Source organism: Sinocyclocheilus rhinocerous, unplaced genomic scaffold (assembly GCF_001515625.1).
Source record: "Sinocyclocheilus rhinocerous isolate Xijiao unplaced genomic scaffold, SAMN03320098_v1.1 scaffold2084, whole genome shotgun sequence".
Taxonomy (NCBI): Eukaryota; Metazoa; Chordata; class Actinopteri; order Cypriniformes; family Cyprinidae; genus Sinocyclocheilus; species Sinocyclocheilus rhinocerous.
In genome coordinates this window covers 14,663-28,260 of record NW_015666553.1, presented here as the reverse complement: position 1 = coordinate 28,260, position 13,598 = coordinate 14,663, and the positions used below count along the sequence as shown (strand labels likewise).

General features: G+C 36.3%; 2 protein-coding genes across 3 annotated transcripts in view; both read right to left on the bottom strand.

Annotated features, from left to right (window-relative positions):
* Window positions 1-266: 266 nt before the first annotated feature.
* On the bottom strand, window positions 267-7,471 carry hprt1 (hypoxanthine phosphoribosyltransferase 1). Its single transcript, XM_016544123.1, has 9 exons — window positions 7,296-7,471; window positions 2,963-3,069; window positions 2,659-2,842; window positions 2,344-2,409; window positions 1,693-1,710; window positions 1,516-1,598; window positions 1,225-1,271; window positions 489-565; window positions 267-354 (listed from the first exon to the last, which is right to left on the bottom strand). The coding sequence occupies exons 1-9, from the start codon at window positions 7,320-7,322 to the stop codon at window positions 307-309; spliced, it is 657 nt and encodes a 218-aa protein (XP_016399609.1). The 5' UTR covers window positions 7,323-7,471; the 3' UTR covers window positions 267-306.
* A 1,478-nt stretch (window positions 7,472-8,949) lies between these two features.
* Window positions 8,950-13,598, bottom strand: part of LOC107732717 (PHD finger protein 6-like) — a 6,978-nt gene continuing 2,329 nt past the window's right edge. Inside the window, exons 2-12 of one of the 2 annotated variants that reach the window (XR_001638901.1) lie at window positions 13,087-13,247; window positions 12,746-12,847; window positions 12,505-12,638; window positions 12,371-12,417; window positions 12,127-12,290; window positions 11,839-11,982; window positions 10,793-10,897; window positions 9,881-10,014; window positions 9,589-9,718; window positions 9,225-9,378; window positions 8,950-9,069 (exon numbers count right to left, since the gene is read on the bottom strand). Coding sequence is in view for 1 of the 2 variants with exons in the window: in XM_016544132.1 (XP_016399618.1) it covers window positions 9,589-9,718; window positions 9,881-10,014; window positions 10,793-10,897; window positions 11,839-11,982; window positions 12,127-12,290; window positions 12,371-12,417; window positions 12,505-12,638; window positions 12,746-12,847; window positions 13,087-13,218 (1,092 nt within the window). In the remaining variant the exon portion in view is untranslated. Of the gene's footprint in view, window positions 9,379-9,588; window positions 9,719-9,880; window positions 10,015-10,792; window positions 10,898-11,838; window positions 11,983-12,126; window positions 12,291-12,370; window positions 12,418-12,504; window positions 12,639-12,745; window positions 12,848-13,086; window positions 13,248-13,598 lie in introns of both variants that reach the window. The other variant, XM_016544132.1, reaches the window with a different exon arrangement.

The following is a 13,598-nucleotide window of genomic DNA, read 5'->3' as shown; positions in this document are numbered from 1 at the left end:
ATGGTTGTTTGAAACACCCACTGTAATGAAGAGCAGCAGTCTAACCCTGAGATCTCTGTTCTCAGAGACTGAACTGCAAAGCGTCTGTGGTTACTAATGTGTGTGTGTGTGTGTGTGTGGAGGTATAAGCTAATGTAAATGTAAGGTGCATTGATTGACAGCACACACCTCACCAGAGACCCTGAGCGGAGGACCTGCTAACCTGCGGTGAGCTGTGCAACTGAAAAAATACAAAATGGATATCAAATAAAAAATCATCTATTAAAAACAAATGATACACAGCTAGAGGGGGAAGTTCAGGGCTTCTCATGCTTTGTACTTCTCCTTTCCTGTTTCACTGATGACACAGATGTGCTGCAAGTCAAAATGAGAGAAGTTGTTAGCAGAAATCGCAGCACGATCAAACAAATGTGTGTGTGTGTAATAATAGGCAACTATTTGTTTTTAAATTATAAAAATATTCGAAATGATTAAATGTTGCTACTTACATTTAAATCCCTAAAGTACTCATTGTAGTCAAGTGCATATCCAACCACAAATTTGTCGGGAACCTCAAATCCTACAACTAGAAGGGAAAGGGAGGAAAAGTTAAAGTTAATGGAAATTTTTTTTTTGATCAGGCGATAATTTCTTGGTTAGTAAGATTTTTTAATGTTTTTGAAAGACTTTTCTTATGCTCGCCAATGTTAAAATAGTAATAATGTGAAATATTATTGCAATTTAAAGTAACTGCTTTTCTATTTGATTATATAAAAAAAAGGGAAAAAAAAGTAATTATAGAGTTGAATTTTCAGCAGTCATTACTCCAGTCTTCAGTGTCACATGATCCTTCAGAAATCATTCTAATATACTGATTTGCTGCTCAATAAATATTTCTTATTATTATCAACGTTGAAAAAAGTTATTCTGCTTAATATTTTTGTGGTATCTGTGAAAATGATTTTACTTCAGTGCAGAAAAGTGTTAAGTCTGCTATCTTGTGGTCAATACACAGCATTGCACCATAATAGCCTAGACTGATCAATAGGAGTGGTCAAAATAATTGACTTGATTCTCTTTAAAAAATCAATAAGCTTTAGTCTTTTGAGGCGGTTTGTGCAACCCTGAGAAATCATCAGCATGCATCCATTTATAAACATGACTTGTGAGAAGTCGATTGAATCCTAACTATATCAAAGTTGCATGCCAAAAAAGGCTGGAAAGTGTTTTCAGTAATCCACTCACAGTCTGGTCTGTAGCCAACACTCCTCGGTGTCCTCTTCACCAGCAAACTGCAAAGAAAACAAATGACAGGAATATGTCAACTATACAGGGCCATACAGCTTATAAACCCCAAAATAGGTAGGAGTTTCTGGCATTTGTTGCACTAGTGATCAATAATAGACAAGGGAGTTACTGTACAGAGCTTAGCAATATTTACATACAGCTTACAAAGACCGACGCAATACCTACAAGACAAGACCAATCTGAGACACACTGGTTACCTCCATTTTTATTCATTATATTCATCTGTACCTGGCCACTTTGACCATTTTTGGATTATATTGCTTGAGAAGTTCTAGCAGGGTCTTCATTGTCTTTCCAGTATCAATGATGTCCTAAAAAACAAAGTAAAGGTTACAGAAACACATTTAACATTTGCTGGATAATGAGCTGTATTAAATATAAATGTAAAAATATATGTACAAATACCTCAACAATCAAGACGTTCTTTGGTGTAGAAAGAAAAAATGTCAAGAGAAAAAGAGAAAGCGTTTTAATACATTTTGATATGTTTAAGAGACTGCAACAACAAGAGAGTGGAACAAGTCATTTTTACTCTATGCCTAGGACATGCATTTTTTTTATTTATTGATCATACACTAGTGTTCAAAAGTTTGAGGTTGATAAAAATGTCTAATCTTTTTTAATGAAGTCTCTTATGTTCACCAACACTGCATTTATTTGATCAAAATACAGTAAAATTAATACTACTGTGAAATGGTTTCTATTTTAATATATTTAAAAATGTAATTTATTCCTGTGATGCAAAGCTGAATTATCAGCATAATTACTCCAGTCTTCAGTGTCACATGATCCTTCAGAAATCATTCTAATATGCTGATTTGCTGCTCAAGAAACATTTCTTATCAATGTTGAAAACAGTTGTGCTCTTTAATATTTTTTATGGAAATCATGATACATTTTTTCAAACGTAACAGTGTCGACAGTGATGGATTTTTTTTTTTTTTTTTACAAATTGAGAGCATCTCGCAGCTAGTCACTGAATGTGATTTTAGACATTTGCATAAAATATTAGAGTGATATAGTGGGGATTGTTTTTATACACAGTAACATGCTTACCTTTCCTGTGAGTGTGGACAGATCATCTCCGCCAATCACTTTGATGTCACCTGTAGATTGGTCATTCTGCAGTGTTTAAAGGCAGAGATTCAGACATTTACACAAGTCAGTCCAGACATTCATGTGTTCTAGTTACTGAAGTAACATCAACACTTAACTTTAAAACGAGTTTGTATCGCAAAGCATCAATTTTGATTCATGTTGTCATAGTATTTAAATATACACACTGACAATAAACAGAAGGGAGTAAGTACCACAGACAGGCCTGACTGAATTTAACATTCATTAAATAGGATGAATGTTTAATAGCCGTACTTGGTAACTCTTGAGGCGGATGAAGTCCACTGTCATGGGAATGGAGCGATCGCTGTTGCGATTAAGGGCTTTGATGTAATCTAGCAGGTCAGCAAAAAACTTGTAGCCCCCTTTGAGCACACACAGAGCCACGATATGATGCCCGCCCATGTCCTTCATGATATCTCTGGCCAGACGTTCAGTTCTGGAGGAGTCAGAAGAAGCCAATACGCAATGTCAACAGTCTTCAGGTTGCATGTTATTTGTAATTTGAGGGTCCATTAGGCAAGACCTCTTGGCTAAGAAAATTTGATGTGACTCGTGCCTGTCCATGATGAGTCCATGTGGAATATACACCCGCTCCAGGTCAGCCGCATAATGTTTTGGTATACAGAAGAGGTCCAGGTCATAACCTTGCTCCTCATCACTGATCTAAAATACACAAATGACATCATATCATACCCGATAGGGCAAAGAACAGAGAGCAGTCTGTTTGACAGATAACATTTTATCTAGCAGACAGAAGGACAAACCTGAAATAGGGCAGTAGGGGAAAGGTGATCTTTACTTCAACCTTATATCCTATTGCCTAAGCAGCTCTCAAATCCACTGGTGACGGCATTTGTCTCTAACGTTTGCGAGTGTTCGGCAGAAACGTCCTTAACCAAAATGACTTTAAAAAAAGGGCATAGATTATCTATCTGACCGTTTCTTAAGCATATACCCTAGAAGTTTATAGACTAATTAGTGCTGTCAAATGATTAATCGCGATTATTCACATCCCCCATTTTTTTTTTTACATAATATATGTGTGTATACTGTGTATATTTATTATGTATATATTCATGAAAAAAAATGTTGCGTTTATATGTTAAATATATTTATATATAATATAAAATATAAGAATATAAATATATGCATGTAAATATTTTCTAAATATTTACTGTATGCGTGTGTATTTATATATACATAATAAATATACACTACACATACATATATTATGTAAACAAAAACTTTTATTTTGAATGCGATTAATCGCAATTAATCGTTTGTCAGCACTAAGACTAATGTAAGAATACTAGTACAAATACTGTTGCAGTACTGAGTGAGAAAGACAAGTTGTGCAAGTGAACAAGGATGATCAGGGGTGAAGATCATTTCCGCACCATTTCATGAGTGTAAATGTTAAGGTAGGTGAAGAGTCTTCTCTTGGGAAAAATAAGTGTGCTTAATTGTACTGAATGTGCACAAATCTGTACTGGCCGATAATACAATAATGAAATAAAAAGCCACTTAAAGGAATACACTCTCATGTCAATCACGAAAGAAGATATTTTGAAGAATGTTGGTAACCAAACAGTTGACGGTAGCCATAGAATTTTTCCATACTATGGAACTCAATGGCTACCAGCAACTATTTGGTTTTCAACATTCTTCAAAATATCTTCTGTGTTTAACAGAAAAAGGAAACTCGTACAATTTTGGAACAAATTGAGGGTAAATTATAACAGAATTTCCATTTCTGGGTGAACTATCCCAGAAAAGTTACTATGTATCTAGAATCCCATTTCATTCGAATAGACAAGCTCATACATCTAAACTCCTTACCACTGCTTTTCAGGCATTTGTTTATGTAAAAGACAACAGCATAAAAGAAAGCCTTGTGTTCATAAACGCACTGAAGTCCACTTTAAATTATACAATGATCATGCATAATAGTATCTTTTAAATCAGTGATTCTCAGCCTTTTTTACTCCAAGGGCCCCCTTTGTCCAAGACAATGTTTGAAGGACCTCTTGTCTAGGCTGAAATGTACCTCTGGTACTTTTGCATTGTCTGTTTTATGTTGTGCATGCTTTTAAGCATTTTAATTAAGACTGTTAATATAACCAAATGTAATAATGTTAAGACTTGCCCTTGGGTTGAGAACAACTGTTCTAAATGAAGAATGTAATATAGTGTCTACAATCTAATTAATTAAAGTGTATAACTTGTCCTGTTGGTGGAGCTGTGAAGAACCTTGACTGGAAATCTTTCAAAACAACAGATGGTAATTTAAAATGTGCAATACAAGGGTGTAACTTTGGTTTGAGAAGTGGGGGGGACACAAAATGGTGGTAAATGTTTTCGATTTGAATCCCATTTCCTGCATGTACATACATTTGGCGATGACGGCGTGCGGTTAAAAAAAATATAACAAACGAATTTGAAAGTGGGGGGGACACAAACGTGATTTTGAAAAGTGGGGGGGACATGTCCCCCCTGTCCCCAGTGGAAATTACGCCCCTGGTGCAATATACATATATTTAAAAAGGACCTATCCAACTGTTCCTCACAATGGAAGTAAAGTAAAAGCAGATAAATTCCAGGTAAACGGAAGTAGACTAGCTTGTTTTTCCCATAAGTGTTATCACACTGTCTTTGAAGGCGGTTCAGACAAATAACGTGCAGCTGTCAGGAGAGGTTCGTCTGGGAGCTTCCCCCCTCTGCTTACTGCTGGTGCCAGTATCTTGAGATTCAAACCCCAAAGCACAATCCACATCAATTGACATGGCTGTGATAAGACATGCATTTTAAATCCTAGTATGCAATGGCTGCATGCCAAAGTTTAGTTTCTCATATTGCTGCCGGAGCATGCGTTACGTAAGTCTGTGTGCTGTCAGGTCTAGTGAGCAGTGTTTCACACCAATAAAATTCCTGCTTTAGATTCACATGCATGTCACATGTCTTCTCTCAGCTGTATCAGAATATTGAGCCTTTTTTGTGCATTAAAAAAATGTTGCCTGAGGCAAATAAATAGGTGTTTATTATTGTACCTCTTCAGGTAACAGAATTCCCAGAGACTTAAGTCAACAGTATGGTTGAAAATGCCTAAAGAAGGATGCAAAATCACCATGAAAAGAATCATGAACATGGGCCCACATGACTTGTGCACTATATTACATGCTTTCTGAAGTCATCTAGTAGAGATTATATGAGGAACAGACTTAAACTGCTTTCTATTGAAGATCCTGAAATCCACTCTAGCTCACCTTGCCATTCATCATAGTATGTGAGAAAAGCAATGTCCTTTCCATAAACAAACAGTATGTTGGAATTGGATCTTTTCAGTAAATCATTGCTCCAGTTTACAAAACTGATTTCCCAAAAGCATTGGAAGCATAATGGTAGAGACCACTGATGCCAATAGTTTCTATTATCTTAGGCTTAAAGGGATAGTTCACCAAACAAATTGGAAATTCTGTCTTTATTTACTCACCCTCAAGATGTTCAAAAGTTTCTTATTGTATGAGTATTTTGAAGAATGTTGGTAACCAAACAGTTGCTTGTTCCCATTGACTTCCCATAAAAAATGTTGGAAGTCAACAGAAGATACTCATACAGATTTGAAACGAGTGGAAGGTGAGTAAACGACAGAATTTTCATTTTTGGGTGAATTATCCCTTTACAATGCTTTAAGAAAAAAACAGTCCTGAATGATTCAATCAAAAATCTGACTGGGGTATGGTTCCTAAAAGCATTGTTTGCTAACTATGGTGGTAAGTTCTATTGAACTTTATTTGTAACGACGGAACTTGCCACCATACTGTAGTTGCTTTTGGGAAGCGCACCCCTGGTTGGGTTCTTATGTTCAACTCAGGGACTCAATGATCTGTTTGCACCAGTTAACAGCTAACCAGAGGTACATATTTTCAGTGAATACTTAGAGTAGGATGTGTTCCTCAAGTTGTTATTGTGTGGTTTCAGAAGACTTGGACACAGAACATGAGTATTTGCAACTTTTAGGTGATTCTGCAGCCCTCTGAGACTTGATATCTTCACTCACCATACATTGTCCCATGGAAAATGCTGACCAGGACACGCTTAAAAACTGCTTTTTGAGTTTTGCAGGAAAAAGGAAAGGTATACTGGATCGTAACAACATTAGGCTGAGGTCAGAACTGACCGATTGAATTGTTTTTTTTCTTTCTGTGAACTGTCCCTTTAAGAGTGTAGCGCACATTTTGATTCATTATTAAATCAAATCACGTATTACAAAGCGCGGGATGGGTCTGTCTAAAATGATACCCTCAAGATAATATCTTAATTTAGGGCGGAGGAAGATGATTGACTCCCCTGAGTCTCTTTGAACAAAGCTGAGTCATTTCATTAGCTCACTACAGCATCCTGCCCACAAAGCCCGTTACATTTATCACTTTACAACAAACGGAAACGAACAACGCTTTTTTACCTGAACCAAAGAAAGGATTTTTGCCTGAACGCGCTAACTTAATCTTCCATTTTCACCCATTCATCAGGGCATCTGATAAATCATAAAACCAAAATACAGCCGAGCATGTGCAGCGTTTCTCGCGCAAAAGTCTGTTGCTCATTTTCCACTGGTCTCGTGCAGAAATGAATGGGCTGCATCACATGTGCCATGCGTGAAACGCGTGCTTTCCCTCCAGGCCCCTACACTTCACGGTAATATTTATTATGTGCTAAATACACTTCTGTATGCAAACGGGACTATTTCTATGGATAAACGGCATAACTTACAGCAACAATTTAGCTTTTTATTAAAACACACTTCCTAATTATTCGTTTGGGTACAGTGCCTAAGTAATCAAGTGTCGCGCTCCGGTGTAAATGATTGAAGTGTGTACAGGAACACCTACCATAACACAGGGGCTGGCAGACGCCATGTCCGTCCCGACTCAGCTGCTGCAACCGTCCTCGATTCTGATGAGAAATGTAGGGCGTAGTTGTAGTCCTTTCTGTTCTCAATTTCACCTTTAAAGGACTGAGCGAGCACAATCCTGTAATCTTCCGCACATTACAATATGGGTGTTTTAGCATTACATGAGGATTGGAGCCTGTCGACCAATCAGTGTTTAGCAGTGACAACGCACACGAATCACGTTCTAATTTTAAAGTGATAGAGCCACCAAATTACTGTGCGTTAATATGAGTAAGGGCATAGTAAATTTATTAAATAATACATTCACATATTAACACTGATATATCCGTCAAGCTCCAGTTAAACAATACAAATAAGAAAAAAATATAATAGTCAGCTACACATAACACATAATAATTAAGTTAAATTATTAATCATTATAATTACATAACACATGGGTGAAAGCCTTTTTTTGGTTCCTTAAATTTGTTCTCCAAACAATAATTTCTTTATCATATTTACACTTTAGCTTTTGACCAGAATGCAATAAACCCAGTAGGATACATAAAAAAAAAACTAAGAATTATATAATTCAATTAAGTATGATCTTTTTCACAAGCAGGTTAGGATTGCCACATTTACATTGACATTTTAAATGTTTTAAACATCATTATAATTACATAACACATGGATGAAAGCCTTTTTTTGGTTCCTTAAATTTGTTCTCCAAACAATAATTTCTTTATCATATTTACACTTTAGCTTTTGACCAGAATGCAATAAACCCAGTAGGATACATAAAAAAAACCCTAAGAATTAAGAATTATATAATTCAATTAAGAAGTATGATCTTTTTCACAAGCAGGTTAGGATTGCCACATTTACATTGACATTTTAAATGTTTTAAACACTAATTGAAATATTTGTTAGCCAAAGTATTGGTTTGAGATTTCTCTGTTACCCATTTAATCTATATTTGATTCTCATTGTTTTACAACCTAAATGGTAATTAAAAAGTTAGCAACTTTATTTTAGTGTCCTTGTTACATGTACGTACTGTAGTACATTATGCATAATTACATGTGGCTAACCATAAACTAAACATTATAGTAAGTACATGTTAATTACTATTACTCAGTATGAGTAATTATACTGCAAAAAGGACACCTTAAAATGAAGTATATTCTTCTTATTTATGGCAGGTCCCAATAAACGACAAATTACCCAATAAACTGTTTTCTTCCTGAGCAGTAACCGTGGAAATGTCCAATAAATTAATTTGGTCAAGACTTAAAAATATGCATCAAGAAGTTGACTATAAAATACCCTGACTGACATGAGCGACAAGTGCATTCCGATGTGAAACCCCGACTCATTAAATCCACTTAAATCTAATCATTATCATAAAATCAAGAATATTATATTTTGTATTAAGCTTTTTCCTCAATATCTTTAACCATGTTTAAAAGCATCTGCCTTCTAGAAGGACTCTTATTTTGAATTTCTGCCACCAAGTGGACAACTGAAAACACAAAGCACATAATGCCTATGTGGAACATCTGCATATAGAGCAAAGAAAAAAGAAAGACCACCATGTGAGACGAAGTAAAGAAAAGTGCATGCTAGCCAATATTCTTTAATCCTGCAAGGTAAAGACAGTTTCATGAAGGCGGCGGCTTATTAAACGTCATAGTTTGGAGATGCACTATAAACAGTAGGAGGGCAGTCTTTTTCAGAGTGGGTCCAGTCAAAGAGCGGTGCCAAAGATGAAACTGGAGGTACAAGCACAAACAGATGACACTGTTCCAGCCGTCCAATCATATTGTTTGAGTATTATCAGTATACCATATGTTTAAATAAAACCTATCCAGCTATGTTATGGTTTACACTGCAGTAACATAGTGATAGCATTTGATAATGAACTTACATTCTCATTCACAATGTCCATGAAATACTGTCAAAGAGAGGAAAACTGAAATTGTCAGATATTGTGAACTGGGCCCCTAGTTTCTAATTGAGGATTATACAAAAATATTTCTTTTATCCGCATCATATCATGTCTTCCATCTTCCATGCACCATCTGAAAAAAGAGAGTACTTTAATCTTCCTCATGTCCACCGATCAAAATATCACATTTGCCTGGTCCTGAATAATTATCAAATTCTGTCATGACAGACCGAACAAATCACACTGTAACAAGAACATCCAAATGAATCACTGTATCATGTACAATAACGAGTGTTGACATGAATGTCCCTTCCAAGGACACATACTGTATGCAGAATCTCACCTAGTTGCCATTGAGCTGCGGTGGAGGATCTGCTCTGTTGTCAATAGCAGCTTTCTCTTTACTGCGGCTCTCTCTTTCCTCATCTTCCTCATCCCTTTCCTCATTTCCACTGTGATTCTTACAATAAAGCCTGGTAAGAACAACATAATGTTCATGTTATAATGTAAAACTAAAGCACAAGTGATAGCTGACCTGTTCAATATGTATATAGAATATGAAAACATTTGGAAAAAGCTGGCCAAAACGATCTTGCCAGACTAATCATTCGAATAAATAATGAAAACAAACATACTTGTAAATGCCTCTAGCCATATTCTCTATGTATTTGGCCTTGTCTTGCAGGCCACAGTGATAATGGTAGGTCTTTACGCAGGCTTTTATCTCGCATCCAATGGTTGCTCCAAGCTGGGCACACAGTGTGCATTTCTGAAATTAACAAAAATGATCGAAACACATTAGGCGACTGTATGAATTAATATACCCAAATCATTCTGAAAACAAAGAATAATATTTTTTTTTTTTAATTGATATATTTTGGTGTAAACCTATAGCAATATAGTTTACAAATTCTATATTAAATTAAACTAATACAGAATTATTTTAGTTATATTTTATGGAGCCGGCACATGACATGCAGGGGGGAAAAAAAAAACAGTAAATTGTGTTCTGAAAACAAAGAATAATATTTTTTTTTTTTAATTGATATATTTTGGTGTAAACCTATAGCAATATAGTTTACAAATTCTATATTAAATTAAACTAATACAGAATTATTTTAGTTATATTTTATGGAGCCGGCACATGACATGCAGGGGGGGAAAAAAAAAACAGTAAATTGTGCACACGATTTGCTAATTTGTTTCCTAGATTTTAAGTAAATCGTGCAAACAAAATAATTTGTTCCACTTCGTTTCTGCATTCTCATAAACCTGTTGCTGCTGTTACAGTATGTTATGGACAGAGACACTGGGTTTTATTTTGAGTTGGAAATTAGTTATACACACATTCTCAAAAGCCTCGCATGGAATCATTTTAAGTGAGACATCTATATCAGTTTATAAGAATGCAGTCAGGAAGTAGAAAAAATATATTTTGTGCACACAATTTACTTAAAACGGGGTGCAAGCGATTTACATTTTTTGTCCCTGCATGTCATGTGCGGGGCACCGTAATATTTATTTCAATTAAAATTAAAAAAATTCACCATTCTTTTTCCTCTCTTGATTTCCTGGATAACCGTTTTAATGTCAAAATTCCCAAATTCGGCACGAGAGGTGGTGGTTAGCTGGACGGTACCCGAAGAAAAAAGCTGTGACAAAACAGAAATAGAATAGAATAGAAGAATAGAAGTTTTTAGAAAAGATGTTTTAACAGATCAGGCAGAATCAAATGTTTTCAAACCTAGAACACGAAAATAAAGGGGGGAAAAATAGACGTTTTCAATACTAAATATCTTGTATATTTGAGATATTTGTTTACAAATATAAAGTTTCAATGTGATTTATCAAAACAGTTAAAGAGTTCAATAGAGCACCCAAAAAGGATCATTTGCTGAAAATGTACTCACCCTCAGGCCATCCAAGATGTAGATGATTTTTTCTTTATTGGAATAGATTTGGAAAAATTTAGCATTAGATCACTTGCTCACCAATGGATCCTCTGCAGTGAATGGGTGCCGTCAGAATGAGACCGTGTCTACAGCAGACGCGAACATTGTCACTCTGTTTTTGCTTGATCTGTACATATTGCTCACCTGATTCAGAGAAGATTACTTTTTTTTACTAGAGAAAGCAATATTATGGATAGAAGACTCGTATTTTAGCCAGAAGCAACAGCTATGCACAATCAGCTTGTAACACTCCAAAGAGAAAGAAAAACTTGAAATCGCATCATATGACCCCTTTAAAAACATCTCAATGATGGCTTTAATTTTTTTTCTTTTTTTACAAACATGCAGTTTTTCGCTTGATAGGATTTTAGTAATTGATAGACTGGAGTTGTGTGGATTATTTGTGGATTATTGTGATGTTTTTACCAACATTTTGAAATTATTCTGGTGGCATTCATCTTTCCATTGGCGAGCAAGTGATGTGATGCTACATTTCCGATGAAGAAACAAACTCATCTACATCTTGGATGGCCTGAAGGGGAGTACATTTTCATTTTTGGGTGAACTATTCCTTTAAGAAATAAAACTCTTAATTTGTTGTTTAAATGACTCATTGTTTTTCAGTACTGAAGAAGCTTTACCATGCATTTGTAGTGGGCAGCAACCTTCTTGGCATTGTCCGAGTGGAGCACACCGCGCGTTTCATTCTCTTCTTCACCGGCATGACAGAAGCCACAGCGAAGGCCTGAATCACTGGGGCTGCCTCTCAGAGGAGACCGGTCCCGCTGCGGCACACACAAGCACACGATAATTAGCATTAATCGATTTTCACCAACCACTGATACTCTGAAGCTTGTGTCGAATCACTTGTAATCCCTCATTTGGATTAAATATGGGTTATATCAGAAAAAGTAGATAAAGTGGCCTACATGCGAGGAGCTCTCGGTGTCATCATTGCCTTGCGATGAGGTGGATCGAGTGTCATCTGACTGTCCGCGTGACACTCCTCTGATTCTGCTTTTCTCGAAACGCCCCCTGCCCCTGCTCCTGGGTGGAGATGAATCAGAGTCATTGGCCGCAACTCCCTGTTCATCTGGGAATAAAAGCAAATCATTAATAAACGCAATGATTCACAAGCAGGTATCCAACATCCAAGTAGAGACAGCTAGTTACCATCACTGCCATCTTGAGAGGAATCTCTGTGTTTGCGACAGTAAACCCTAATTTGCAAAAATAAAAAAGATTAAAGTCATATAGTTATAAAACAGATGCAGTTTTGCGATAAGTGGCATTCTCATATTGCTTACAGGTAGATGCCTTGGGAGGCATTCTCCTTTGTCTGGGCCTTGTCCCATAGAGCGCAGTAGTAGTGGTATGTCCGCCTACACGTCTTTACATCACAGCCGATGGTCGCCCCAGGCCGGTGACAGGAAGTGCACATCTGAACAGGAAATCAGCACATGAGATAAAAAAGCTGTATGTTCATTCTCTATTTTCAGCCTAAAGGAAGAACTGAATTGTATGAGAGCTGCTGGTCTGGATGCTTACTAGTTTATTTCCTCTTTTTATCTCCTTCTTTACGTCTTCAATAGAAAAGCCTCCAATGTTTTCACTGTCTGAGTGAGATGTGACCAAGGCTGATGAAAAAAGCTGAGTAAAACAATCAAGTGTCAAATGTTAGATATACAAGCTGTCAAATACATACGTTGTATACTTATTTTTATATATACTATACCAACATTTTATAACACATCTTGTCAATGCACTCTATTCATATTCCCTAAGATTATTTTTGTGAAACTAGGAAAATAAATACATGTATGAATCAGAGCTTTATTCACCCATTTAACACTTATAAAAGGAGGCAAGCTAATGGCCAGCTGATGTACCATGCACTTGTGATGGGCTGCCACCCTGTGGTTCTCAGACACCAGTAATTGTCCACACTCCTTGTCCCGGTTGGTTCTACAGAAGGCACATTTTCGATGACGTGCTGAAGCTCCTTTTCTCTGTCCTGACATGACCAGTTTTCACACACTCCACCTCTCCTCTGTTTTGAAGACAAGAACATTGTAACTGAACTGCAGTGTATTTGAAGGAAGAGGTAAGATTATTTTTGTGGTTCAGACCAGTGAAAAAATAAGCTTCTAAGCTTTGTGTGAGCGTACAGAGCAACAGATGGCTAAAATGCATGTTAGTATTTTTTTTTAAAGGGGTCATATGATGTTGCTAAAAAGTACATTATTTTGTGTATTTGGTGTAATGAAATGCGTTTATGCGGTTTAAAGTAAAACACATTCATTATTTTCCACATACTGTACATTGTTTCTCCTCTATGCCCCGCCTTTCTGAAACGCGTCGATTTTTACAAAGCTCATCGGTCTGAAAAGCAAGGTGTGCT

Coding starts and splice junctions, on each gene's coding strand:
- hprt1 (XM_016544123.1), bottom strand. CDS start 7,322: ATGGCGTCTGCCAGCCCCTGTGTTATG. Junction 2,843..2,962: donor CATGGACTCATCATGGACAG/GCACGAGTCACA, acceptor TGACTCCTCCAG/AACTGAACGTCTGGCCAGAG. Junction 566..1,224: donor TGTTGGCTACAGACCAGACT/GTGAGTGGATTA, acceptor TTTCCCTTCTAG/TTGTAGGATTTGAGGTTCCC.